Below are 26,402 nucleotides of genomic sequence, written 5' to 3' on the forward strand. Positions count from 1 at the left end.
GTACAACACCAACACACAGACTGACAGCCGGTCTTGTCACAATTTATATTTTGAATATCTAATAAACTAGTTTCTTGCATTTAAACAAGTCTTTTGGAACAAACATTATTATCATAAAGTGTCAATCATCAAGTTGTTTTTAGGGAAAATAGTAAATACTACATTGGTAAATAATGCTAGAATTATTCTGTTGGACGTACACTACTGTTCAAAAGTCCTTTCTGTTCACCAAGCCTGCATTGATTTGATCCAAAATACAGTAAAAGAAGCCTGTTCTTTTATGTAAGCTTGTTTTTAATAAATAGTTATAATATAGTTATGCATATTATGATCAAATATATTGTGTATTTTGTATAAATTGTATATTGTAAGACTAACCCCCATCCCCACCAAAAAAAGTGTTATGGTGGGGACCCCCCCACAAACCTTGATTCAATTCGAGCACTGTATATATGGCGCCAGTAATGAAGCAAAAGTACCCTGATTATTTGAGGAAAAGTTAACTTTTTAGCCTAAAAATACAGCTGGAATCACAAAAAAATCCTATAAATGGGTAAAATTTTTTGGACAAAGAAACTCTAAACAATCAAAAACATTTTATAAAAGATAATCAGCACTAAACGTACAATAAGTATTGTTTTAGGAATCAAACTTGAGCCAGTTTGAGTGGACCACGACCGCGTTGCGTGTTTGTTGCGCCATCTATTGGCGACAAAGTCACATTACACTTGCATTACTCTTGCCAAGAAATCCACCTGTTAATTAAACGAGGTCCACTGAAACATTATTTAGATAATTCCACATTTCGACTCCCATTATATACGGACACACTAGTTCTTTACTTTTAAGGTTGTTTTAAATGTAGTCAGGAAGCCGAATATTAGGATTATATGGTGGTTTGCTCCACTTCCAGTTGATGCAACGTGTTTAAGCAGGCCTTACATTGCATTTAGGAGGTACATATTATAACATGCAATAACAAAAACATATACTTTTAAATATTACTTTAACAAGATTTCACTTTTACTTATGCCATATCAATAATCTTGCATATTATCTATGTTGCATAAGAAAACGAGTACCTGGCCCAGATCTGCATTAATGTTACTGCTTAATTCACTTAAGGCTGTACAAATATATCCTCCACTGGTAATGCATGTGCTTTTTTTTAAATGACCACTATTAATAATTCAAATTAATTACATTAACATGAATAAAACATAGACAAAACATTTGATTAGAATCAATAAGGTCCTCTGTGACAGGTGTTCTCTTCATTCGGTTTTTATTACATATGAAAAGAGATCATAAAATTAGGCTGAAACCGGAAACAGAAAAGGAGAGAAAAACATCAAAGCTGACACCTACAGTACGAACCATAGGAAATAGATTAACACTTGCTAAAAACACAAATTAACAGTAAAACAATAGTGAAAATTCACCAACCCTACACAAAAACAAATCTAGTTTGTCCAGAAGAAAAGGCTGGCATTATATCAGAACCTGCATTCAATGCAACTAAAGCCCCACTGTATAGACAATACGCGTTTTATAAAAACAGGTCCATTATGCAAGCTCATAAATTAGAGTGAATTACTCTTATTAAAGCCAACACTTTTACAGACAAGTTATTTAAGTACAGATGAGGAAAGAACGAGTACAATAGGGGACAGAATTAGATTCTGTATTGCTATTATCATTTCAAACTATTCTGAATAAAAATATCTTTGAAAGGACTGTTAAACTCTCCTCTCTATTCATCCACACACAAATGTATCTTTCTTGAAAAGAGGAATCGCTGTGCCATATTCTGATCAGAGCACAACCTTTGATCAAGTTTTCTTTGAAAGGTCCCCAAATTTGCATAAACATTCTTCACCTTTTGATTTTGTTAATCCCATCTTCGAACATCAAGACTTTTGCTTTCCTCCTGATGAAAGGCAAAAAAATACCAAACCAAGAAATAAAAAAAAGCAGGCAACAGTTACCCAAAAACATTTAGTTGAGTCTTACATAAATGTATAAACAGTTTTTAATCTCATCAATCATTTATTCAGAAAACACATATCCCAGAACCTTTACACAAGAGGCCATGGGGAAAGATTTTGTTTACAAAGCAAAAGTATCCTGCAGGTATTATCAGGCTAGTCCGAGGTTTTTGTACAGCTGTGGATGTCTTTGTAAAATGTTTAGTTTGCATTTTTGGGCTGAAGTTCTTTTTACTGTGTTCTCTTAGTGGCTACTTATGTTTGTGTATGTAAAACATTACCAGGAAGTGTGTCTCCAGTAGCATTTGTGATTGTAAAAGTAAACTTTACTCTGTTGGACAAAAGGTGAATTGCATGTGTATTTGTTATGAACGAGTCGGGGCATCTTCAAAACTTATAATGCTGGACTCCTGTTGTCCCGTGGTATTTTGAGCGTTGCTGGGTGCTGGTGGTGAAGTGTCGCGGGTTGAAAGGAGCGGAGTGTCTGTCCGCACCTCATCATCTTCATCGTCCTCTTCGTCCTCCATGCTTGGCCAAGCCGACTGGTCTTCCACACGCTTCAGACGCTCATTGAGCGCTTTCAATGCCAACTGCCTGTGGGCAAATAAAAGTCAATGTGTTGATGCTGCTGTGTGCCATTCAAAGTGTGGATAAACAAGAACACATCAAAACAAAGAACAAGACATTTAAATTAAATAGCTCTGTTAAGTATCATTTTTATTTTATACCTTCTCCTCTCTGCGTCTTGTGGGTCTGTGCCTGGCAGGCTAATGGTAATGGAGGATGGAGCCCCAACATCATAACGCTTCACCATCTTACGGCAAACTTTCATCTTCACCAAAATAGCATGCACGAGCCCAGCTACAAACCCTACGGCTGGTTGCAGGGCTTCAGGGAAGAAAGAGGCGAAGGCGAAGTGATCTGACATGTCTCCACGCCCCCTTGGATGCCTCTGGTAGAAGCGCAGGTAAACCCACCCAGACAGAGCGCCGTACCCGCACGCCGCAAGAGGTGCTGAAGTGTCCAGCAGTCCCGCTAGTCTCAGGACGGCTATTGCCAGCAGAGCTAGCGCTGGTGCAGCTTTTAAGCGTACCTGTGGAACTCTGAGCACTGTTGTATCACCTGTAGTCTGCTTCAGCGCTACGAGAACACCTCCGAGAAAAGAAGGTGCACCATAGACCCGCACAGCAAACAGGTAGTCCAGGTCAAAGGTTGCAGCATAGGTGAGAAGGTAAGAGAGTCCGGAAAGGAGACCGGCTGCTACGTTTACCACGGCGAAGAAGATAAGCAGCTCCAGGGCTCCCCACAGCGGCTCCAACAGACGCCCGGCAACCATCACGGTAGCAACGTTCACCGCCATGCCAAGAATGTTCTGCTCCACCACTGCATAGGTCAGCAGTGTCCAAATCCAGAAATTTGGTGGGAAAAGGTAGCCAGGTGTGACACCGAGCAGGTACGAGGTGTTAACAGCCCAGGAGAGCAGGTACAGCAGAATCACTGTGGCACAGATGGACTTCACCACCACGCTGGTGCTGGCCAGAGCTCTCAGAAAGTGCTGCCGTGCCACGGGCAGGTATCGGTTCATTGTGATGGATTTGGGTACTCCTCAGTTGTAAATGCTCTGGTAGTGGCAAGCCTTAGAAATCGGTGTCAGGGCCGCTGGGACACAACGGTGAGGTCAAACCCAGACATCAATAAGCAACAGTTGAATGAGCTGTTCAATAGTCTCTATGACATGATGAGCCAATTCAGCAAAACAGTGTGGTATCTCTGTTCAAGATTATAGAGACCGAGTTGCACAACCTTACAGGTGATTTCAACACTTTTGAGGATGTAACTAGACTTGAAGCTCCAAGTAATACTTTTGTATAGTAAACTGCCTAAGATTTATCAAACACAATACACATTCAATTAGGTCTTACATACTCAATACTGTAATGAGTATGTAATAACTTTAAATACTGTTGCTTTAGATAACTTGTCGTTTTGCGTTTAATACGTCGCTGTCTTTCTGATGTTACTGACAAGACATTAGTACGGGCAAGTTGTTGTGTTTCCTAGCATCTAAGAAATAAATAATAACTTTCAGGGTCACCTGAACTATTCCACAGCCTGCTTATCAGCAGCAACTACCGCCTGCTAATACTCCACAAACCTCACCCGCTCGGTCTTTATAAACACATTTTCCATGTTAGCTTGACAGTCCCATACTTTATAAAAGTCTTTGGGTTTATTTCAGGCACTTGCCGTTTGACGTACAGGTAAAACAGGCGAAGAAAACAGAAGTGTAAGCAGCTTTCTCTCCCGTGGCATGTCCTCTCACACTGGCCTGGAGTCGCAGTTCAGTCCGGGGATTTCTTCTCAAAACAGGCCTTCAGAAAGCATGTTTAAAGCCAGTACGCGTAAATCCGAAACACAACTCCCTGCTTCTCCTTTTAACATCCCAACATCGACAATTCATCTAAATTGACGTAATATTTTGCTGTTTAAGAGTGTGACGCTCCCACCTAATAGCAACAAAGCACAATCATCAGATTTGCAAACGTCACCGTCCAGCGCTGCGACTGGGCGTGTCATTTACGGCAGCGCAGCGCTAGGCCTGATGGGAAACGCAGTCCGCGGTAGACAACGGCGCTGTTGTGCAATCAGATCCAATAGATGGCAGAAAATTTTTAGATTAAAGATCATGACACATTTTTCAAGTCTTTCTAAGTAAAGGTGAGGCAAAAACAATTATAAACGACTATTCTCAAAAGATATGGCAGAAATATTGGGATACAAATAGTACAGGAAGACATTTGTATAATATTAAGAGATAGGCCTATAGGAATTGAAAATTATATGGGGAAAAATCGAAGGGAGTGAGTAGTTCTCTCGCGTCTGAGAATAGGACACACAGGACTCAATAAGACACTTTATTTTAAAAATAAACACCCAAATGGACTATGTCAAAAGTGTAGTCAACAAGAATCTGTAGAAAATGTGTTAATAGAATTTATTACACGGCTCGTTGGAATGCTTAATTGTGATTGGCCAGTCGCGACATTTGCAGGTTCGTTATTCCTAGATAACAACGCTCAAAACTAATAACACACGGTTACCTGGATGCAGCAAATCATTTTGACAGTTTTTTTTTTGACAATTTAAATATAAATATGTCTTTTAACAACATATGTGACATAATATTTACAAACGATTAAACCAAATTGCCTGTTTGTGACGTTTGAATGTCGTTTCTTACCTTAAAAACGGTAACGGCTTTTCCTAGCAGAAGGTCGGCATTCAGTAAAAATGAGCTAATAAAATAATTAAGATTCACATTTCATGTCCAGTTTTTTTCTCTTGTGGCAAGTAGCCAGTAATAAGAGGGATAATGTACAAGCAGACGGCTGTTATCCCGAAATAAGCCCCTTCAGTGTGATACAAGATCACAGTACCTGCATCACGCGTTTGGAGCTTATTTCTGCGATAACATCCGGCTGCCTGTACATTATACCTTACGTAAAGGATATGTAAAAGAAAGGAGGGAATTAAAAGAAGCAGTTGTACAATTGGAATTACAATTTATATTAAAAAATATTGTAAGTGGGGAGTTAAAGGAAGTAAATGAGCAATTAATTAAATTCTTAGGAGAAACAGGATTGATGGAAAGAGTGTAAATAATATCTCTCCCCCCTTTTTTTAAATATATAATTTTGGGTCCACACTCCAGTTCAGAAGGTGGCGGTAATGCACATATAAGCCTATAACCGCCAGTTAAACTCAAGACGAGGAATAAGTCTTTCTATAGCTGTGTCCCAATGGCCTCTGTGCACAAGCGTAGTGACGAACTTCCGGTGTTGTCAAAGGTCAGGATCAGTTTCCGGTTTAATTTCTAAAACAACTTAACATACCTAAACAACAACTGGGGAAAGCCACATATCTGTCAAATTTGACTTGTAATAAATACTAGCTGTCTTTGTTTAGGTAGCCTATGTTTAGTCGTTTTAAAATTAAACCGGAAACTGAAATCCAGACCTCTGACAACATCGAAAGTTCGCCACTACGCTTATGCACAGAGCCTATTAGCTGTGTCTCGTTTCGGAAGGCTGCATCCTCCGGAGGTCTCATTTGAAGCCTGCTACGTCATCGAGGCTGTCTCGTTTCATAAAAGCAGGTAGGACACCCTGTATGCACCCTTCTAATGCGACCTACTTTCACGAGAATTCGGAGGACACATGAAGTGTATCCTTCGTTGCTAGAGATAACCCACAATTCTTTGCGTCGCCCAACGTCTGTTATTTGAATAAATGGCAACAACTGCACATTCAATCAAATATGTGGTGTATAAATGTTAACAGTTTACAATTTGTGTCACGTTTTTTGAATTGAGGTTTCAATAGATGGGTGTGAAAAATGGGAAAATCCTGGCCAAAACGGGAGTGTTGACGGGTATGATTATAAGCGGTGGTGCTTTTCCACGCTGGTAACAACTACGGGAGTCAAGGGTTTCAAAGATGATGCCATGGTAACTTCTCGACAGGTAGGTACATGTTATGATTCGATTTTGATGGGTTTTGATTATGTTGCTTATGTAGTTTGTGGATCTTTATGTATTACATCGTTACCCTAACGGGAACTATGCTGCATCTAATCCCGTTTTAAAGCTGTTGTTTAGGTTACCGGTTTTCACTATTGTAGTAACGTTATTTATTTTGTACTGTAACATGTTCTCACTGGTGAATGAGACATGATTTAATTGGACTTGATCCAAGAGCTTCTGGTTTGTGCGCGTTCATGATGTGTTTTGGAGGAGGCGTGGCTTTGGACGGCAATTCGCATGGAGAGGGATCATGGCCGTTTCTCAATTCCAAGAACGCAAAGAACGGACTTGTGTTCTTGTGGAGACCGGTCTTGCGAGGCAGCCTCGGAAGAACGAACTTGGATGGCCGTGCCGCAGTGACTTCTGGGACTTCAAGTGGATTCCGTAGGCGCGCAAGGCTGCATACAATGCATCCTTGATATCGAGAACACATCCAGGTACTTTCATGCATTCTTTGTTCTTGTGTTCTTGAGTATTGGAACCGGACTTTAATGGTTTTTGATGACGTAGAGCGAGAACACGAGGACACAAGACCGTTGAAGAACGCATATTAAAGTTAGCTTCTTTCCAAATCATCTATTCTTCCTTTAAGTTTCACAGGGGATTATATCAGAAGGTTACTTAGTCATCCAGAGAAGACAGCCAGTTTTGCAAAACACCATGTATGAAAGGACCTCGTTTGCTGTTTCATCTGTTTCTGTACATCTGGAGTTTTGTGTAACCTACTGCCTGGGATGCTAACATGCTGTGTCCTTATCGGCAAACAGAGCCAACTATGTTTAGTCAATCAAGGAAAAAACATTCGCGCCCACTTTGGCACTTTTGCGCAACACAAATCCTACCCACAAATGGAAATAGCTAGCACCTCTGAAAATGAAAAGTTTTTTTATTAAAATGGTGTATGCATTCATCCACCCTGCTAGCACATGCACACTGAATACAAAGCAATGTCTTTCCGCAAATGTAATATATTACACTTTCAGGAAAACAAACTTTGCAGTGCACTTTAATTTTTTATAGCTCTCCCTCTTATGACCCTTTATGCAATTTTACCCAAACAAGACCAGTGCAGTGACGTTAACAAGACTTGTTATAATCAAATGTTTTTTACTTTTCTGTATACTTCGATTTAAACCACATGCCTGAGGGCACACACAAACCACATGAAGAGCACTCCCTGCTGGCCTCACCAAAACCTCCTCCAGCAGCTTCCTCATTTTCTGCAGGACATCTCCCACCCAGTTAGTGACCGGGCTCAAACCTGCTTAGTTTCAGCCTAAATCCATTTGAGAGCTGCAGGGTGTTGGGTGTGGTCCATTTCAATGTGTGAGAGAACGAGACAACAGAGAATGGTTAGAGGGCAGTATAGATCAATGACACTGCAAATTGTTGTCTGAATATAGACTTGTACATACTCGTATATACAAAAACATACACTATCCATTTGTCTGCTTCAGTTCTCTCACTTTGTCATCCTGCATCCCACTAAATATTTTCATTTTCATTCCACGTTCATCACATTACTCATCCATTCTCCTCTTGTTATCACTCTTGCTGCCAGTCATTTGCTCTTTGCTTCTTCCTCCCACATGAACCATTTCTGTTACATTTTACACAACAATCACTAATGCCTTTAATGGCTTTGTCTTTCGCAACTGAATCCGCAAATTGAATCACACAAAAATGCTGGATGAAAAGACTGAGATTAAAACAATATTTCTAAAATGCACATAAAAGCATACCTCCCAGTCTGTCTGACACTCTGCTGCCAGATTGCAAGAAAAAAGTGACATTTTTGTTGTTTTGCTCCACATCTCTTACAGCACAAACTCTTAGACATGTTCCCACACCTATAGCCACAGCCCTGAGTTTGTGTGAAGAGAGATACTCTTGGTTTCTTTTTGATGACACTAGACTAAACAAGACCAGACAATTCCAATTAAAGCCTCCAGTCTGCAGCCAGATGTTCTCACAGTCACTGTTCATGTGCATCAATTACAGAGATGGTGAGACAGAAAGACCCAGAGATATACTGAAACAAAGAGATAAAAAAGAAGAGAGGGATGGGAGATAAAAGAGGGGCGAGAAAAAGAAATGGACAACAGAAAAATAGAATACAAATAGAAAAAAATGAATGAACGGAAATTGCTTTGATGAAAGCAATTTAAGGAGGATTACCAAGTACCTATTTATTTACTGTATTATCAATAAGGCTTTGGAAACACCCCAAAAGACTCATTGGAGACTGGTTCATTAGCAGTATTTTTTCCAACATATTCATCATCATTTACATGAGACAACTTTTAGATCCAGATCATGATGACTCGTCTGTTCTCTGTACAGAATAGATGCCAAATCATTTTCACCTGTTTTGTAGCTTGTGTGTGAAGTTATTCCACAGAATCTCTGTAACCTTAAATGATCATGGACTGACTTAAAATCTTTGATGAACTTAAGTGCATGACAAAACCAAACTGTTAACCTGTTTAGTTAAGTGAAATGCTTTCTGATCTACAAAGGACAAGCTCTCTCTTTGAGCATTGAGTGTTGTTTAATAAATTCCTCCATAAATAAATCTGTCCATTTGACAGGACAGTTCTGAATTGTTTATTATGAGTGAAGCAGTCATGAAGCAGTCCAGCCTTCAGAAAGAGGACTGCTTGACTATGGTATTACCCATGCCAAGGTCATGGGCTTGGGGATTGCACATGTATAATACAATGCAATGTAAGTCGCTTTGGATAAAAGCGTCTCCCAAATGCGTAAATGTAGGTATATGTGTTTAGGTTAAATGGTCATGATCAACAATATTTATCCCTAATAGAAATATTGTTTTTATTTATTGTATTTATTTACAGAAAATGAAAGCTGGAGAAACAGGTCAAAAGAACAGAAAATATGCTCTGTGTTTTATCAGACCTCAAATACAGCAAACAAGTTCATATTCACTTTTAAGCAATACAACAGTAATATTTGTACAGTACATGTATTTAGGAAGTTTTAAAAAATGTAATAACCTGGATTTTTATCACAGTTTTCATGTGTCTTGACATGCTGTCAGTCTTTCACATTGCTGTTGGATGACTTGGCTGGACACAATACATCAATACTGATTACATTAAAATTTGAATTGGTTTTTAATTCTTTCTGCAGCTGTATTTGAGAAGATTGCATCTTATGTATGTGTTCTTGTTCATTCTGCTGGAATTATAGTTATTAATATTAGTATGGTCATATTAATATTAACTAAATGTATGTTGCAGTTATAAAAGCTTTTCAAACATAAACTTCATCTTCATGTTCTTTAAAACTAAGCATTAACAAAAGCGTCATCAGTCAAAACCCATCAGTCCAAACCACGTACAACTTCTCTCGGTTTGTTCTTTCGGGACAGCGTTGGTGAAAACAGCAGCAACTTTACAGAGAACAAATTACACAGGGGTACCAGGTCAGAGACATAAAATAAAATCAGTTAAAACATCAAATGAAAATAGTCCGAAAATTTGGTCTAAGGATTATTAAAATATTTTTGCTCTGAAAACATTGTAAACATTTCTGAACTGTTGCTATGACTAAGAACAATAAACATATGCTTATTTAAAAACTAAAACAAAACATGGGAATATAAAAAATTGATACACTGTACATTTTAAAGTAAGAAAATATGTTATATCATCTGTCTTCTATGACCTGGTATTTTATTAGTATTTTACTTGCATTGTGATGTCACTGGGGTGGCATTGTGAGAGGACGGCTTTTTGTTTCTTGCAGAAATGAAACAGCATGATTTTTCACCAATTATCGACAACCTTATGTTGCAGTTAACAATTTGACAGGCAATATTTTCACTTATGTTACATGCAGTGGGAGATAAATCATCGTTATAAGACATGTTTGTGTGTGTGTTTCATTTGCCCTCTCTGCAGCTTTTTGAGGATTGCTCGGAGAAAACTCATAAAGGCTTGCACGTCTGGTACCTTATGGAGAAACAAGCAGCAATTTCCTCCAATCAACTGAAACAAAATGAAACAAAAAGCTTACATGAAATAAAAGTGTGTTTTTTTGGCAAATGGTTAGACCGGCTGGCCGGCACAGCCTCAGGTATTACACCACCATATGGATGGACAGAGATGGATGTTGTTTACACAGAAAAAGGACTTTTCTGGTAAAAAAGTATTCTGGTGGAACCCTCCTAATCTATATATTGCCCAAAACACCTTTGCTGGGAAGGCCGGTGATCATCAACTTCAAAAGAGCAGATGTTCAATACTCCTTAGTTATCATTTAAAGTACATTCACATCATGTTAAAAATGACATGCTGGAATTCGGGATATGGAGAATATAGGCAAATAATTATTATGGAATAATGTTTCCATATTCAAATCCTCAAATGTAGCATTAAAAGATCTCATATTTTTACATTCCATATTTAGGATCATAAATGTCTATAAATATTTACGTTTTTATTTACTAAATAATATTTACATCAAACAATATGCAGCAAGTAACAATGAATTCAAAGAAAAATGAAATGAAGCACACATTACACTGAATTATTGCACTGCTGAGGCTTTATTAAACTGAGACAGCAGTAAAATACAGTCACAGTGAATTCATAAATGTTTTGCCTCACCATTATTACACGGCTCGTTGGAATGCTTGATTCTGATTGGCCAGTCGCGACATTTGCAGGTACGTTATTCCCAGATAACAACCTCTCAAAACTAATAACACACGGTAACCCAAATCATTTTGAGTTTTTTTAAATATGTCTTTTAATAATAACATATGACATTATATTTACAAATGATTAAACCAAATTGCCTGTTTGTGACATTTGAAGGTCGTTTCTTACCTTAAAACCGAAAGTAAACAGCTTTTCCTCGCGGAAGGTCTGCACTCGGTTAAAATAAGCATATTTCAAATTCACATTTTATGTCTATTTTTTTTCTCATATGGCAAGTAGCCATGTAATAAGCAGGATAATGTACAAGCAGCCTGCTGTTATCGCAAAATAAGACCCTTCTGTCGGGTCAAGTAAACAAAATAGGTGGATTTGGTTGATAAAACAGAAGGAAATCGCTGTGTTAGCCAAAGGGCTAGAACCAGTTCTGACCTCAAGAAATAACATTTATAAACATAACAGGTTCTTTATCATCTAAATAAAAAATCTGAACTATGACTTAGATTTAAATACTGCATCCTTTACAGTAGGTTCTTATTAGAGAATTTTGTACATAAATATGAGTGTGTTTGTGAGTGGATTGTTTGTGTATGTGTATAGAATCATGTGTGCATCATTACTGTGTGCTGCTCCAGGTGCACAAGCTCTACTTTATGCCATGAAGCACACAATTCCTTCCAAATCATCTCATCCTCCAGCCTTTTCATCCTAATGGATGTTCTTTGCGTTTTCTTTATTTTCTCCATTTGTTTTCTAAAATACTTCATGCAGTCAGTTCAGCTATATAGTTACAGTAGGCTGCATTATTTTCACCAACTGAATTGAAATTGTACTGTGCACAAGCAGGCAACCATTGGAGTCACACACATACTGAAGCCCTGGGCACATTTCTGTTCACACACTTTCAGTGCTAACCCTGCTGAGCTTGGGAATGTTGGGTATAATTCTAATGTCTAACAATAAACGTGTATATTTTGTTTGGCATGCCACAGTCTCTCAAACATTCACAGAGAGATTGAAATGTATGAACTTGGTAAAAAAAGTACACCAACTCAAAACTGACCAAAAATATAATTTTATGACTTTTTGACAAGTTGAGGTTAATTTACATGTCAGATCTTTTCTGAACGTTCTAAGGCCAATAAATATTAGAAGACCAAATAATTATGGACTCTTAGGTAATGTTCATATACTGGCCCTAAATAAAATAGATATACAAGGTTCCAGTTGAATATTTAAAGGACATTTGAATCTCTATATTCACAATGAGACTTTTTTACTGTGTAGTCAGATCTTTGATAAAATAGGTTTTAATCTTTTAATGAGATGAATAGTAAAACAATCTCTAAAACTGGCTTTGGAATTTTGATTTCAGTCTAAAATCAATAGAGATTCGCTTAATAGGACTAGGTGTTATAATCCCACTATTTCAGCAGTTGAATTGCCCAATAGGACATTTCCCACACCTTATGCATGAGAGGGGGAGCAGTCAAGAATATGAATAGAGGAAAGGAGGTCTGAGGTTTCACTGGGTTTGTCGGGTAGGCATCCTCTGTGTTAAATGATTATAGAAATACATTGCACCTTTCCTTGCCATTATCAGAGAGGCATCTCATGAGCTGTGTGTCCCACTTTCATCACATCCATTATCCTGTGTGAAAGATGCCTTTTGGTGAGGTGCTGCTGATGATGCACTTTGTATGCTTCCCATCAATGCGACACATCGTCAGTTGTGCACCTCAGCCTCATTGGGTGTTTCGGCCCTTTATCACAAAACACCCTCAGCCAAGGGAGGCCCACCGCAGGTTGATCAGACCTGGGTGTGTGTCGCATTGTTACAAGGTCATCTGGCAGCCCATGCTGTGTCCATCCGCCTAAACCACAGCCATTGGCTTCTTCTTTCTGCACCACTGGCCAGTTCTTGATAATCCTCCACTGGACCTGTCCTCTGAGAGTGACCTATTTGTCAGCTATGGTGACCTCTGTATTTAACCCGTCCAGTGAGTATTGAACACACGCACTGCAACACATATACACCAGAAGCAGTGGGCAGCTATCACTACAGCTCAAAGGCACCTCAGTCATTACCCGCCAGCCCTGAGAATCGAACCGGCAACCTGCTGGTCACGAGTCCGACTCTCTAACCATTAGGCCACAGCTACCCACGTGTTAATGCGTGCTCAGTGCCCCCGGTCCCGTATGGCATGCCATTACAACACATTACCAAAATCAATGCAACCATACGCGCCAACCCGTTGGCTAAGGCTGTTATAGCCCCACTGGCTCCGTTAATGCAAGCTCAGCGCCCCCGGTCCTGTATGGCATAACATTACAACACATTACCATAACCTCATCACAACCATACATGCCACCCCATTGGCTAAGGCTGTTCTAGCCCCACTGGCTCCATTAATGCATGCTCAGTGCCCCCGGTCCCGTATGGCATAACAAAACAACACAACACCCTTTTATTACGTGGTCACTTGGGAGCCCATATTGCGTCCTTCCATTTCAACCACAGCCAGTGGCTGCTTCTCTCAGCAACAGTGGCAAGTTCTTTGACTACCATCCGTTGGGCCTGTCCTCTGATCCCCACTTTCTTAAGCAGCCTCATAGTGGAATTGGAAACAAAGCCCCTGCAGCCCACTTCCACCGGGAACACTTTCGCTGTCCATCCCCGAACTTCAGCCTGCGCTGCCAAATTGGCATACCGGAGATTCTTTCTTTCAAATGCTTCATTAATGGCCTCTTCCCAAGGTACAGTCAACTCAACTATGAGGACTGTCCTACTGGAGCTGCTCCATAGGACCATGTCCAGCCGCAGGTTGGTTGCTGCGATTTCCAAGGGGAAAGTAAGTCTGTGGTTTAAATGAACTCGCATTTCCCAATCCGTGGCTATACTCAGCAGACCTGAATCTGGGGTTAAGGGTTTGGCCCGCGGTTTCTGCCCCTCCCGAATAAAGGGATGCCTTTTTAGCGAGTTAGCCTTGGCGTTTTGGGGAATGGCATTTGCTGCCACTCTCTTGGTCTCTACTACTGCAGCCAAGCACTTTAGTACTTGATTGTGGCGCCATGTGTATCTCCCCTTTGTCAAGCTCTTCTTACAACCCACAAGAATATGTTTAAGGTTTGCTGGAGCTGCACATAGGTGGCAGGCTGGATCCTGTCCACACCAAACATGCAGATTTGTTGGTGAGGGCAGCACATCATATGATAAAACTTAGCCTGTTTGTTTCCATACTCCACAGCTCACTCCAAGTGATTGTTCCGTTAGATAATCTTTGTTAATTTATAAGGCTAATCCCAAATGTTTTTTCAATCCGTATGCACGTTTGTAAAAAATATGAAGTTATGAATTAATATACACTTTGCATTTCCCTCTACACAATCTCCTCATAAAGCATCTTATCGTAGGTGACTGGTTCTTGCTGTAATCCTCTTCATTTTAACGTTCTATTAAAAATGCATGCGATACATGGAGAAGGATTGCTTTGAAGCGTGTCTTGGATGTCAGTTCAAAAGAATTCCAGAATGCTTCTCGGATTGATGAACATTGCTTTTCCAGGAAGCTAATCACATCACTAAAGATTTTGCAAGCAGCGGGAAATACCTCTGTCAGGTGGCTTAAATACAATATTCAAATCAAAATTCAAAGCAGGTGGAATGGTTCACTCAGCAGGTTTTATTCCATTCAAATAACAGGATTCAAATCACTGTAAAAGTGTTACAGTTTGTTTGCTTTTTTGTTTCGAGTCACATTGCTACAGCATTATTATACAGTAAAGCTATAGGTGCGCTAGAAAATGTACTTCAAATTGTTTTTATGTTAGTCAATTTAGGGGCGGTTTCCCGGACAGGGATTAGCCTAAACCAGGACTAGGCCTTAGTTAAATTAGGATATTTAAGGCATTTTTAAAAACATGCTTTACAAACAAACATTACAGTGTGCATCCTGACACAAAACAATCGCACTGATATATTTTAAGATATGCAAGTGCAAGTTGTTTTCGGGATTAGGCTAAAACCCCGTCCGGGAAACCGGCCCTATAAGTGATAGTTCACCTAAAATGAAAATTCTGTCATCATTTACACACTCTTGTCATTCTTCAAAATATCTTCTTTTGTGTTCTGCAGAAGAAAGAAAGTCATACAGGTTTGAAATGGCAAGAGTAAATGATGACAGAATTTTCATTTTTGGGTGAACTATCACTTTAAATACTAAAATAAGTTTAGAACACAAGTTTCACACAAATTACAATTTTTAGTTGATCTGTTTCTTTAGGACACATGCACAAATTTACATTATACATGTTGCTTTTTACAGTAGCCTACAGAACCGCTAAAACTGAACTGTTTCGAAAACCACCTCAGACACAAAACTCAAGAAAATTTGTTTGTTTTAACAACACAAAAAAAAGAAAGACAGAGACAGAAAGAGAGAAAGTGTCTGGGGGATGGAGAGGAGGGGGTGCAAAAATAAGGGGGACTGGGATAATAAAGAAGAGGAAGAGCGAGCGAGAGAGAGAGAGAATCTGACTGAGACTGTCTTCTGACTCAGCTCTGCCTGGATTATGTCGCTTCTTCACATATAGGATCAATTCTGATGCTGTGTGTGCTAACTCATTCTCAGAGCATTTTACTCTTCAAGTGGACTGACAGCCACTCATCTCTGTATATTGATTTGGGTGCGAGCAGCGGTGAGGACAAACGCCTGCAGATTTTCAAGCTCACGCTCTTTCAATTTGAGGACACACCTCTTTTATGTCTTTCAATCTCTTCTCTGTGATTGTCTTCCTTCTCATAGTGTGTGTGTTGGTGGACTTTGGATTAAACTGGGTCTTCATGAGGGTAGCAGAGGACACACTCTCCCCTGGAAGGTAAGTCATATCTGGGGTGTTATGAGGGTATATTAAGGAGGATGGCATGGTATAAGACCAACCAAGCTAGACATTGCTGAACTTGTTACTTTGTGACTAGTCTCAAGGGCTGATGTTATGATGCTATTCTGGAACATTCTTTGTGAACTTTTTAATGTTCTTAATGGAAATTGTTTTTTGATAAATAAGTGTGAATATACAGTATTTATTTGACTTGCTGGTTAATGTTGCTTAAGTTTGTTTGGTCCTATCATCCAAATAGAAAATGTGACCTTAATATTATGGGCTGTTCATTAAGTTTTTCCATCAAATTCTTCATTAATTTCTTCAAAATGGCTCAATATAAGTTACTGTGTACTGTATATGAACATAATATGGGGAACTGGGATGTAGTCTGTTAATGCTTAAGTTCTGACAGTGTAGATTTGATGGCAGATTACATCACAACGCACACGTCACACACAAAACTCATATTAGCCGACTACTACCGCCATTTAACAACATCTACTGTATATGGATCATTAAAGAAGCTGTAAAAGACCACAAACTGTAATTTCTGTATTTTCTGAAACAACATGCAACTAGGGTTGGTTACTGCTTTAGCATTGTGATTTACTGTATAAAAAAATCACAATCACAAGCATACAGTAAATGTAGAACAGGATGTGTTGAAAATTTCCCCATGACAATGCATGCAGCATTAGTCAACATTATATGAAAACTATTTGTGTAATTCAGTGACAATATTCTTGTCCAGATCCAAAATAAATGAGAATACACTTATTCTAAATTCAATTAATTCAGAGTGGTTACAAAAACACTTTACATTCCCACTACTAGACGAACACTAGAGGGGTAAGAGTCTTGCTCAAGTGTACAATGAAGACTCACGAATGTTTGAATCTACAACTTTACCGCACAGTGATGCTTGGCATTCCATTTTTGTCACATTACTAAATTGTATTATGTATTAGATTCGTTAGTTTTATATACTAAGAGGATACACTGCATTTTAGCAGAATACTGTATCATCAAGAACACATCAAATTTCTCATATTCAATAAAAAAAATCTTTATAAAAAACTAAGCCTCTTAAGACTCCAGCAGTCACAGCAGAACAACCTCTCTAAATATATAAAGGCACTTTCTATATCAAACAAAAAACACATTAAACCATAATAAAAATGTACTCTTCTGTCCCTTATCTTTTATGCACTTTGTTCCCGGTCTTCTGTTTCAATTGTGACACTGTTCATTTTGTCAGTTCCTTTATGATTAATATTTTTTTCTTCTCATTTGCAATAAAAGCATCTGCTAAATGTGTGAATGAAATGTAAATGTGGACTAACCTGCAGACCAAAACTTTCTCAGAATCCAGAGGCAGATCATTTAAGAGAGGCGATCTTGATGTTTTTCATCAGCGCAGAGAGAAAGCTTGTATTGGCGTGTGCTCTACTTCACTGTGGTTCGTCTGCTTTGTGGAGAGGAGCTCATCAAAGGCATTTTGTGTTGTTTAATGTGGTGCTTGTGGCAGAGAGGCAGTTGGTCACTGTTGCAAACAAGCTTTGAAAGTGAGAGGATAAGAGAAAATGTTATTAGGGAAAGTAAATTGAACGAGAGGCCTGGACACAGGAGACTTTGCGAAAAGCTAGCGTAGACTATTATTCATTTGCATGTTGGGCTTTTTTAATAGTTAATGATAGTTAGATTTTTTTAGATTTTTGACCAGCATGCTATTCACCACCAAAACATACATCATCTTTCTGATAATACTTGCTGACCGAGATAGCTAACTTACACCGTGTCTACACTGGACGCTACCGGTGCGACGCGACACGAAGACATCAGAAACGCATTAGAACCCATTATAATTCAAAATTTTGTCCACATCGGATGGTCGTGTCCGGTGTAGACACGGTGTAAGCCGGATGCGTGCAATTATGGTAAGTACCTGTTAAAATAACTGCACCTAAAAATGAAAATTCTGTGATACTCCCCCCCTCAAGTTGTTCTAAACCTAAATTTCTTTGTTCTGCTGAACACAAAGAAAGATATTTGGAAAAATATTAGCAACTGGGACATTTATGGGACATCATTGACCACCACCATAGTGGGACAAATTTAAATGGTATAGTCAAAGGTGCCCTAGAACTGTTTGCTTTCCTAAATTCCTCAAAATATCTCATTTGTGTTCAATAGAACAAATAAAACTTATACAATAATTTTCCTACTATGGTAGTCAATGATGTCCCAGGAATGTCAGTTGCTAACATTTTTCCAAATATCTTTCTTTGTGTTCAGCGGAACAAAGAAATGTGTCGGTTTGGAACAACTTGAGGGTAAGTAACTGATGACAGAATTTTCATTTTTGAGTGGAGCATCAATTTAAAGCTCATGCCATTGGTCGATTTTTTTAAAAAGCCTAAAGACACCAGCTCAAGCTGTGGGCCAGCATCCAAACAATGCAGCAGGAGAGGAATAATAACAATCAAAATGAGCAGAGGAGAGACGGGAGAGGGGAGGAACAGAGGAGGCAAGGGATGGCAATTTTAGCAGTCTTGATTTAATAAAAAATATGGTAACCGAATATAGTGAATTTTTACAGTAAGGAATCTAAAAGGTGTCAGCTTTGATGTACCAAGGATCCTCTCACAGAGAAAGAAAATGAACACGGTGAAAATCAGCAGCAAAAAATAACTTGAACGCAAAAGCCAGCTCTGCCTTTATTCTAGATTCTTTCAAAATTCAAATGAAACCAGTTCATGATCAGAGATTATGCACAGATAATGAGAAAAATGCCTGACAACACAGTGAGGCACATTTGAAACATTTGCCACTGCTGGATTTTCGCCTATGGATGTCAGATCAACAACACCTGATGAGTTTTACTGAAAACACAGCTGACCTGTCCAACAGCTTAACCAGAACCACTGACAGAACTCTACACACCCATTAATGTTGCCTGGTACAATGAAAACTCTACATTCAGCCAAATGTGATCTGAATGACATGATATGAAAAGTTAAACGCTCAAATCTCTGACAGACAAAGACACATCAGCTAAGAAGGATTCATAAAGGAGAGAGAGAGATGAAGAGGATGAGAAATGGATAATAAATATGAATAGAAACCATCTCATTAGAAGTGATGTTTTGGTCCAGCATCCAAAAAAGATGCACTAATTCAGTCTCTAGACTCGGCCGCTAAAGCTTAACATGAATAAAAATCAACACAAAATTGAATCAATATCACTCTGTTATCATACAGATCATTCTCTGTGTCTTTAACTTCAAATAAGTTGTTTTGAATATAACATCCATTTCACCGTGTAATTTAATCTAAAGGTTTAGCAATTATTTTACTCAAACTGTTGCTCAGTCAGACCCGAGTCACACTTCTAAATCAGGATGCATGTGTTAAGAGCATTTGATGTGATTTTTCCCTCGATAAAGTTTGACTAAACAGTTGCATGCACAGAAAACATTTATATTAAAACGTATACAGTGGTTAATATCAAGTGTGTATTGACCACACAATGGCGAGTCAGAACCTATGAGAATTTAAAATTGTTTTTTTCAACTGCATCTGATACTCTCTCTTTCCTGCAGATGGGCAATGTGTCAAAAACAGCCCTGTTTGTGTCCACTATCTCTAGACAGCATGATGTCTTTATGGGGTCACTTTATTCTGTCTTCTGTAAGTATTCAACCGCTGAAGTTCTCTGGTATCCTCTGTTATCCATAGTTGTGCATTAATGTATTATTCAATCAATGCAGCGAAACACATAACGTCCCACATGACTTGTGTACTTCTGTTATTATGAATAATTCAGAGGTGAAATGGTTCAACAGCAATTAACCTTTTCCTTTTATCCTGTGTCCACATTGGTCAAATCATCCAGACAATAATTAAATATGTTTTATATGGTCAGTTTACATAGGATGGCTCTTGGTATAGTTAGTTTGAAAAAAGGATTCAAATGCTTTGCGTATCCTGACAGGTTTATCAGCAGTGGGGTAAAATATGTCACAAGAAACACATTCTGAAAATATCTTTACAGTTTAAGTGGTGAATTGGAAGTGAGTGGATGTATAGATCTCTCTTTTTCCCACAGGTGTACTGTCACTTTTGGGAAACGGGATGCTTTTGTTTGTAGCGTACCGTAAGAGGTCAAGTTTAAAGCCGGCAGAGTTCTTCGTTGTGAATCTGTCTGTGAGCGATCTGGGGATGACTCTGTCTCTGTTTCCATTGGCTATCCCATCTGCTCTTGCACACAGGTAGGCTCCTCTAAAAAAAAACTACGGCCGGTCGATATCAACGTCACCACCACCAAGCCTCTGACAATTTTTTAAAACTTTATTTAAAACGTGTTCCTGGTAAGTGATTACTTTGTGAATGAATCCCCATCCTCGTTCTTAGAGATTTGTGCCCATGTTGCATTATTTGTGAGATTTATATGCCAAAGGATGTAGTCGCATTTAGCAACTTATTATCTCTGCGGTACTCTATAGCCGTTATTGTTTAAGTATTAAGTGTTTGGATAGTGTTTGTAAATACCTGTTTAAACTAAATCTCAATGACGGTAAATAAAGAATATAAAAAATGAACTCTCTCTCTTCCCTCTGTAGGTGGTTATTTGGCGAGGTAGTTTGCCTGTGCTATGCTATGTGTGGGGTTTTATTTGGCTTGTGTAGCCTGACAAACCTGACTGCTTTGTCGTCAGTATGCTGCCTCAAAGTGTGCTTCCCAAATTACGGTATACTGCTGTTTTCTACACACTTTTTATTTGTATACACACTGATGGGCCTTTTTTTAATTTCAAGCTGTTTTGCATTGCACTTTAAATTACAGACTATTTTGCACATACACCATTATAAAGTGCTGTTGTTTTCTCAAGCAATCTTTTAGTAGGTTTATAAACTCTCAGAAATCAAATCAATTTTCTTGCAGCTGAACCAGTTCAGACTTTGGTGCTGTTAGTGTCCATGTTCTGTCTTAAAATTCTGAAATCTGACACATTCAGTTCACCATGGAACCATATGGGCTCTGTAAATGTAAAAGAGCATGAAATACAAGGAAAGAAGGAGTCACACAGGAGGAAAGAGGCACAGAAACAAAAAGAAAAGATGAAAAAGATAGGACATTTTAAAGAACACAGAATGTAAAGCTTTGTAATATGTAAGGAATGTTCTTATTTTGCTTTTTATACATAAATTTGCACTATACTGTCTATTTATTGTAATATTTTGCACTACCTTGTATATTAAAGGGGTCATATGGCACAAATACGTGTTTTTCTGTGTCTTTGGTGTGTTATAAGTTGCCCATGCATGTATTAGACACGTAATATTGCAAAAATGAAAGTGTCGGAACAAAAGATGCATTCTATCTAAAAGCGAATGCTCACCCAGACCTGCCTAAAACGCCTCGTGTAACCACACCCCCACAAATCTACGTCAGTTCGTGGTATGATTGGACTAAAACCGCCCAAATGTATACGCAAGTAAGGTGGGTGTACCTGTCAGTACAATTGCTTTGGAACCTGACGTTCCAAATATGGTAAGAGGCGTTACATTTCCATCACACGCTTGCAGTATTCGACCAATCACTACGCACTGGTTAACTGGCCAATCATAGCACACCTCGCTTTTCAGAGTGATGAGCTTTGTAAAAAATCTGCGCGTTTCAGAGAGGCGGGGCAAAGAGGAGATACAAACATGCACGGTATGTGGAACATACAGTGTTTTTTAACCTTAAATCGTGTATACACATTGCATTACATCTAAAACAAATGATACTATATTCGTTTTAGCTGTGTCATATGACCCCTTTAATTAATATACCTCTGTATATGCATTTGTAAATGCTTTTTATCATGTCGAACATATAATTTCACTGTAGCTTTGCAATGACCATTAACAACTTGACTTAATAAGGACACAACACAGCAGAAAAAATGATAAACTAGTAAACAAACAGGAAAGGAAGAGCAGATAATAAGCATGTTGACATTTTGAAAACTTTCTTGCAGAGTTTACCTGATTATTAAACAGCAAACTTTCTCATTACTTTCACAAATAAAATAATCCCCTCTGTGTCAAGAGAATCATAAAAAACAGCCAGAGCAGTGACACTCATTCTGTCTGGTCACAACACATACAGGCAGAGGTTATGTTATTTCCACTTAAACATGTTTATTCACACACCCGTCCTCCTCTCCAGGCAACAAATTTTCATCCAACCACGCTTGTGTGATGGTGGCAGGGGTGTGGTGCTATGCGTCCGTGTTTGCTGTGGGACCACTTGCTCGGTGGGGGAGTTTTGGACCAGAACCATACGGAACCGCCTGCTGCATAAACTGGTATGAGCCCAACAATTTTAGTGACAAAAAACTGGTGCCAATTCAACATGTAAAACCGTTTCTGTAATTAATAATGTTGCTTCTTTTTTCCTCTCTATCTGTCAAGGTACTATCCATCCCACGATGTCCTTGCCATGTCTTACATCATCAGTCTCTTCATCTTCTGTTATGTGCTCCCGTGTACCATCACCATCCTCTCCTACACCTTAATCCTGCTCACAGTGAGGGGGTCTCGCCAAGCCGTTAAACAACACGTTTCTCCACAAACCAAAGTGACAAATGCACACACTCTCATTGTCAAGGTAAAGTAAGGACTTGATTGAGTACTGTCAATCATTATGTTTACAGTAAAAAGCTTTAATATATACAAACCCATATATATGAACTGAAACAAATGTCCTTCAAAGGTTTAATTTCACAAATACATTGTATTTTATTACCCTGTGGTTCTGACAGCTGGAACGTGATTCTGTTGTAGAGTATGTACTTTACGTCCCTCAAAACGTAATGCTGATTACTTGTCGTCTGTGAACAAGGGCTGGCTGTGTCCCTTTGGCTGTCGTTGCTACATTTTACTGTGTCAAACAGTGCCCTTGAACACCTGAATGTAGCTTTTACTGTTGGCATTAAAGGCTGTACTGCTGTTGAATATATTGGTGCTAAATGTTGATTATTTATGTGCACAAACATCCATAAAACATAAATAATGTACATGTAAATTTGGCCAGTGTCAGCACTGTAAAAGTTTGTGCTACATAAAATGTTCTAGTACAACCAAACTGTCCTTACAAGTCATTTTAACTGGCTGTGTAAATTTTTAAAACTGTTTTCACATTACTTGAACTTGAACATTACTTGAAATCATAACCAAGTAAGGAATTTCAGCTTGTTTTATAAGGTACTGGTCAGAATTTAAAATAAGTTGAAATGACTTGTAAAGACTATTGTACTGAAAATTAAAGGCATCAAAAAATACATTGAGGTGGGTCAAACAGACACAAATACGCTGTAAAATGCTCAAATATTCTAAATGATATGCTTAAATGCACTGCAGTTATTGTTTTACATTGGAAGCCCCAAAACTAAAGCATGCATTTTTAGGCATGTGAATTTCAGAAGTGACTTTTAAAATGCAGGTTAAATAACCTGTAATAAGTAAATGTATTTAACATGCTCTATTTTCACACACTAATTTTGTACTTAATATACAAAAAAACGTCTTCAGTACCTTTTAAGATCAACTTAGAAGATCTAAGTGTTAGATCTTAGAATATCTAAGTGTACTCAACTATGCTATTCTGAGAATAGAAGCACTAAAGACTATATTTTGGTATAGTAGTAGTACAAACTTGCAACAGTTCACCCAAAAATGAAAATTCTGTCATGATTTACTCACCATCAAGTTGTTCCAAACATGTATACATATCTTTGTTCTGGTAAAAACAGAGAAAGATATCAGGAATAATGCTTGTCACCAAAGAAAGATATTTGAAAGAATGCTTGTCACCAAACAGTTCTTGTCCACCATTGACTACCATAGAAGGAAAAACTGCTTTAGAAATTTCTTTGTTCTGTTGAACACAAAAGAAGATATTTTGAAGAATGTAGGAAAGCAAACAGTTCTAGGGCACTTGTAATTGTAATTTATCCTACTATGGTAGTCAATGGTGGCCAAGAACTGTTTGGTGACAAGCATTCTTTCAAATATCTTTCTCTGTGTTCATCAGAACAAAGAAATTTATACAGATTTGGAACATCTCAAGGGTGAGTAAATGATGACAGCGTTTTTGGGTGAACTGTCTCTTTAATGTGTGAAAATAGAGCACTTTAAGCAAACGTATGGAAGTGTACTAAGTGTAATTATATAAATTGCTTTTTACGTGGAAAAGTAATGTGTAAGAATATGGGTTAGACACAAATGCGTTGACAGGTACATCTAGCTGCGCTTCTACTGAGTATATGACATATATACTGTATTAAACCTCTGTGTTTTCCTTCCAGCTCTCAGTGGCTGTATGCATTGGCTTCTTGACGGCCTGGAGTCCATACGCAGTGGTCGCCATGTGGGCGGCGTTCAGTGCCAATGAGCAAGTCCCGCCCACAGCATTTGCGCTGGCAGCTATATTTGCCAAATCTTCCACCATTTGTAACCCTATGGTGTATCTGCTCTTTAAACCTAACTTTCGAAAATCACTGAGTCAGGACACTAGAAGCATCCGCCACAGGATTTGTTTGAGCCACAGCAAGGCCAGTCCTACAGCACAAATAAAAGGCCATCAAGGGCAGAGCTCTCAAACGTGTAACAAAAAGGATGCCAGCAACTCCACACCCTTTTCCAGCAGCCAACCAGAGAGTTACGGAGCTTGTGTTCACCATGCAGACACCCAGCGGCACTTCCAACATCCCAGCACCCAGACAACCGCATGTGTTCTGGAGGGAACCGTTCAGCCTGAAATAACAGTGAGACAACTGACTGAAAACATGTACAATGACCTCCTGTGAGCGAAGCCCTAAAAGAGCCACAGTATTCCAACATCCACTCCTTCTCAGAACTAGAAGGCTGTAATGTACACTGTAAACTCACATTGTCTTTACATTAGTCTCAAAAAGAACAAAACCTAATATGTGAATATTATTTGTTAAATAAAGTTAAACGTGAAGTCCAATATGAACACTTGAGTTTGTTCTTAATTTCAAAAACAATTCAATCTCACCAACTGCAAGTGTTGATATCCGTCACTCAGAACATTTACAATCACATAAACAGCCGTGTGCACGTGACGTGCAGGCAACAAATCCTGTTGAATGTACGTGGTGACTCTTCCTATTATTAAATACTTCAACTTTAGACAGAACAGTCATCTCCGGATGTCTACTGTTCTCGGGAGTAATTTGTCATTATTTACTCACCCTTATTGTTTTATTAACCAGCACAGTATGTCGCTTTCCGTGTGTCTATTTTCGCCTTGTAGACTACTAAAGCCTAGTCATAGACTGCCACCTGCTGGCTTCATTACAAGATTACCCTCAATTTTCTTTTTAGGATTCAGCACTTAAAGCTATTGTGGCGCCGTAAACATTATTGTACGTCAGAGATTAGCTGTTGTTTGCGGGTTTTTTGCCAGTAAGTCACGTATAGAAAAACATTATTGTTAGACATGATGTCAGTTTGACTTGACTTCATTGACAAAAACAAGCGTGCACCGATAAAGCGTTATAGAGAGAATGGTGTGGTGAGTTTGTAGCACCTACAGGGGGCACTACACTCTTAAAAATATCGATAGAAAGTTGAAAGGACAGGGGATCAGGAAACAATCTCAGTGAAACAGTAGCCTTCAGAGAAAACACTTTGACTAAAGTGGGACTTGAAGATCAAACCAGAGCAGAAACAAACAAGACAACCTCTCTAATTCCTAAAAGACAAATTGGCATTAGATTTAGATTTGATTAGATGAAGTTAGATAGTTTGACTGTATAATTTGTGTGATTAAATCTAACAGATTATTCTTGACAAAGAATGATAAAAGAATAGTGATTTAAGATTTTAATACATTTATGAGGATTAAAGTGGATTTGCTTTACAGACAAGAGAAATCTTTGTAAGATTGATAGCACTTGACCTTAAATTCCTGCCTCAAACAGGAAATTATGTCAATAGCACACTACAGATAATGGACCATTATTAGTGTTCACCATACAGGCAGCTGAAAAATCAGTCTCAGCATTTCCATCAGATATCTTTTTTATGCTTGTACATGATAAATAGCTTTTTAATTACTTTAATTCCCTATTGTTCTCTATAGTTCATGTCTTTAAAAATTGGTTTAACATATAAAATGTTCACCGACAAGATTTGCCATTTATGTCTTAAGTGCTGCGTTTATGTTTAAGATGTTAAAGTCACATGGT

The 26,402-nt window shown here is 38.5% G+C and overlaps 2 protein-coding genes across 2 annotated transcripts; one reads left to right on the forward strand and one right to left on the reverse strand.

Annotated features, from left to right (window-relative positions):
• Positions 1 to 1,260: 1,260 nt before the first annotated feature.
• Positions 1,261 to 4,558, reverse strand: tmem115 (transmembrane protein 115). The gene is made up of 2 exons (XM_057356325.1): positions 2,717 to 4,558; positions 1,261 to 2,582 (listed from the first exon to the last, which is right to left on the reverse strand). The coding sequence occupies exons 1-2, from the start codon at positions 3,571 to 3,573 to the stop codon at positions 2,354 to 2,356; spliced, it is 1,086 nt and encodes a 361-aa protein (XP_057212308.1). The 5' UTR covers positions 3,574 to 4,558; the 3' UTR covers positions 1,261 to 2,353.
• Positions 4,559 to 15,874: 11,316 nt separating this feature from the next.
• On the forward strand, positions 15,875 to 25,148 carry opn7c (opsin 7, group member c). Its single transcript, XM_057357168.1, has 8 exons — positions 15,875 to 15,952; positions 16,060 to 16,132; positions 19,741 to 19,828; positions 20,247 to 20,409; positions 20,761 to 20,888; positions 22,355 to 22,493; positions 22,600 to 22,795; positions 24,495 to 25,148. Exons 3-8 carry the CDS (start codon positions 19,741 to 19,743, stop codon positions 24,993 to 24,995), a joined length of 1,215 nt encoding a protein of 404 aa, XP_057213151.1. The 5' UTR covers positions 15,875 to 15,952; positions 16,060 to 16,132; the 3' UTR covers positions 24,996 to 25,148.
• Positions 25,149 to 26,402: the final 1,254 nt, after the last annotated feature.

This window comes from Triplophysa rosa, linkage group LG17 (genome assembly GCF_024868665.1).
Source record: "Triplophysa rosa linkage group LG17, Trosa_1v2, whole genome shotgun sequence".
In the NCBI taxonomy this organism is placed as follows: domain Eukaryota; kingdom Metazoa; phylum Chordata; class Actinopteri; order Cypriniformes; family Nemacheilidae; genus Triplophysa; species Triplophysa rosa.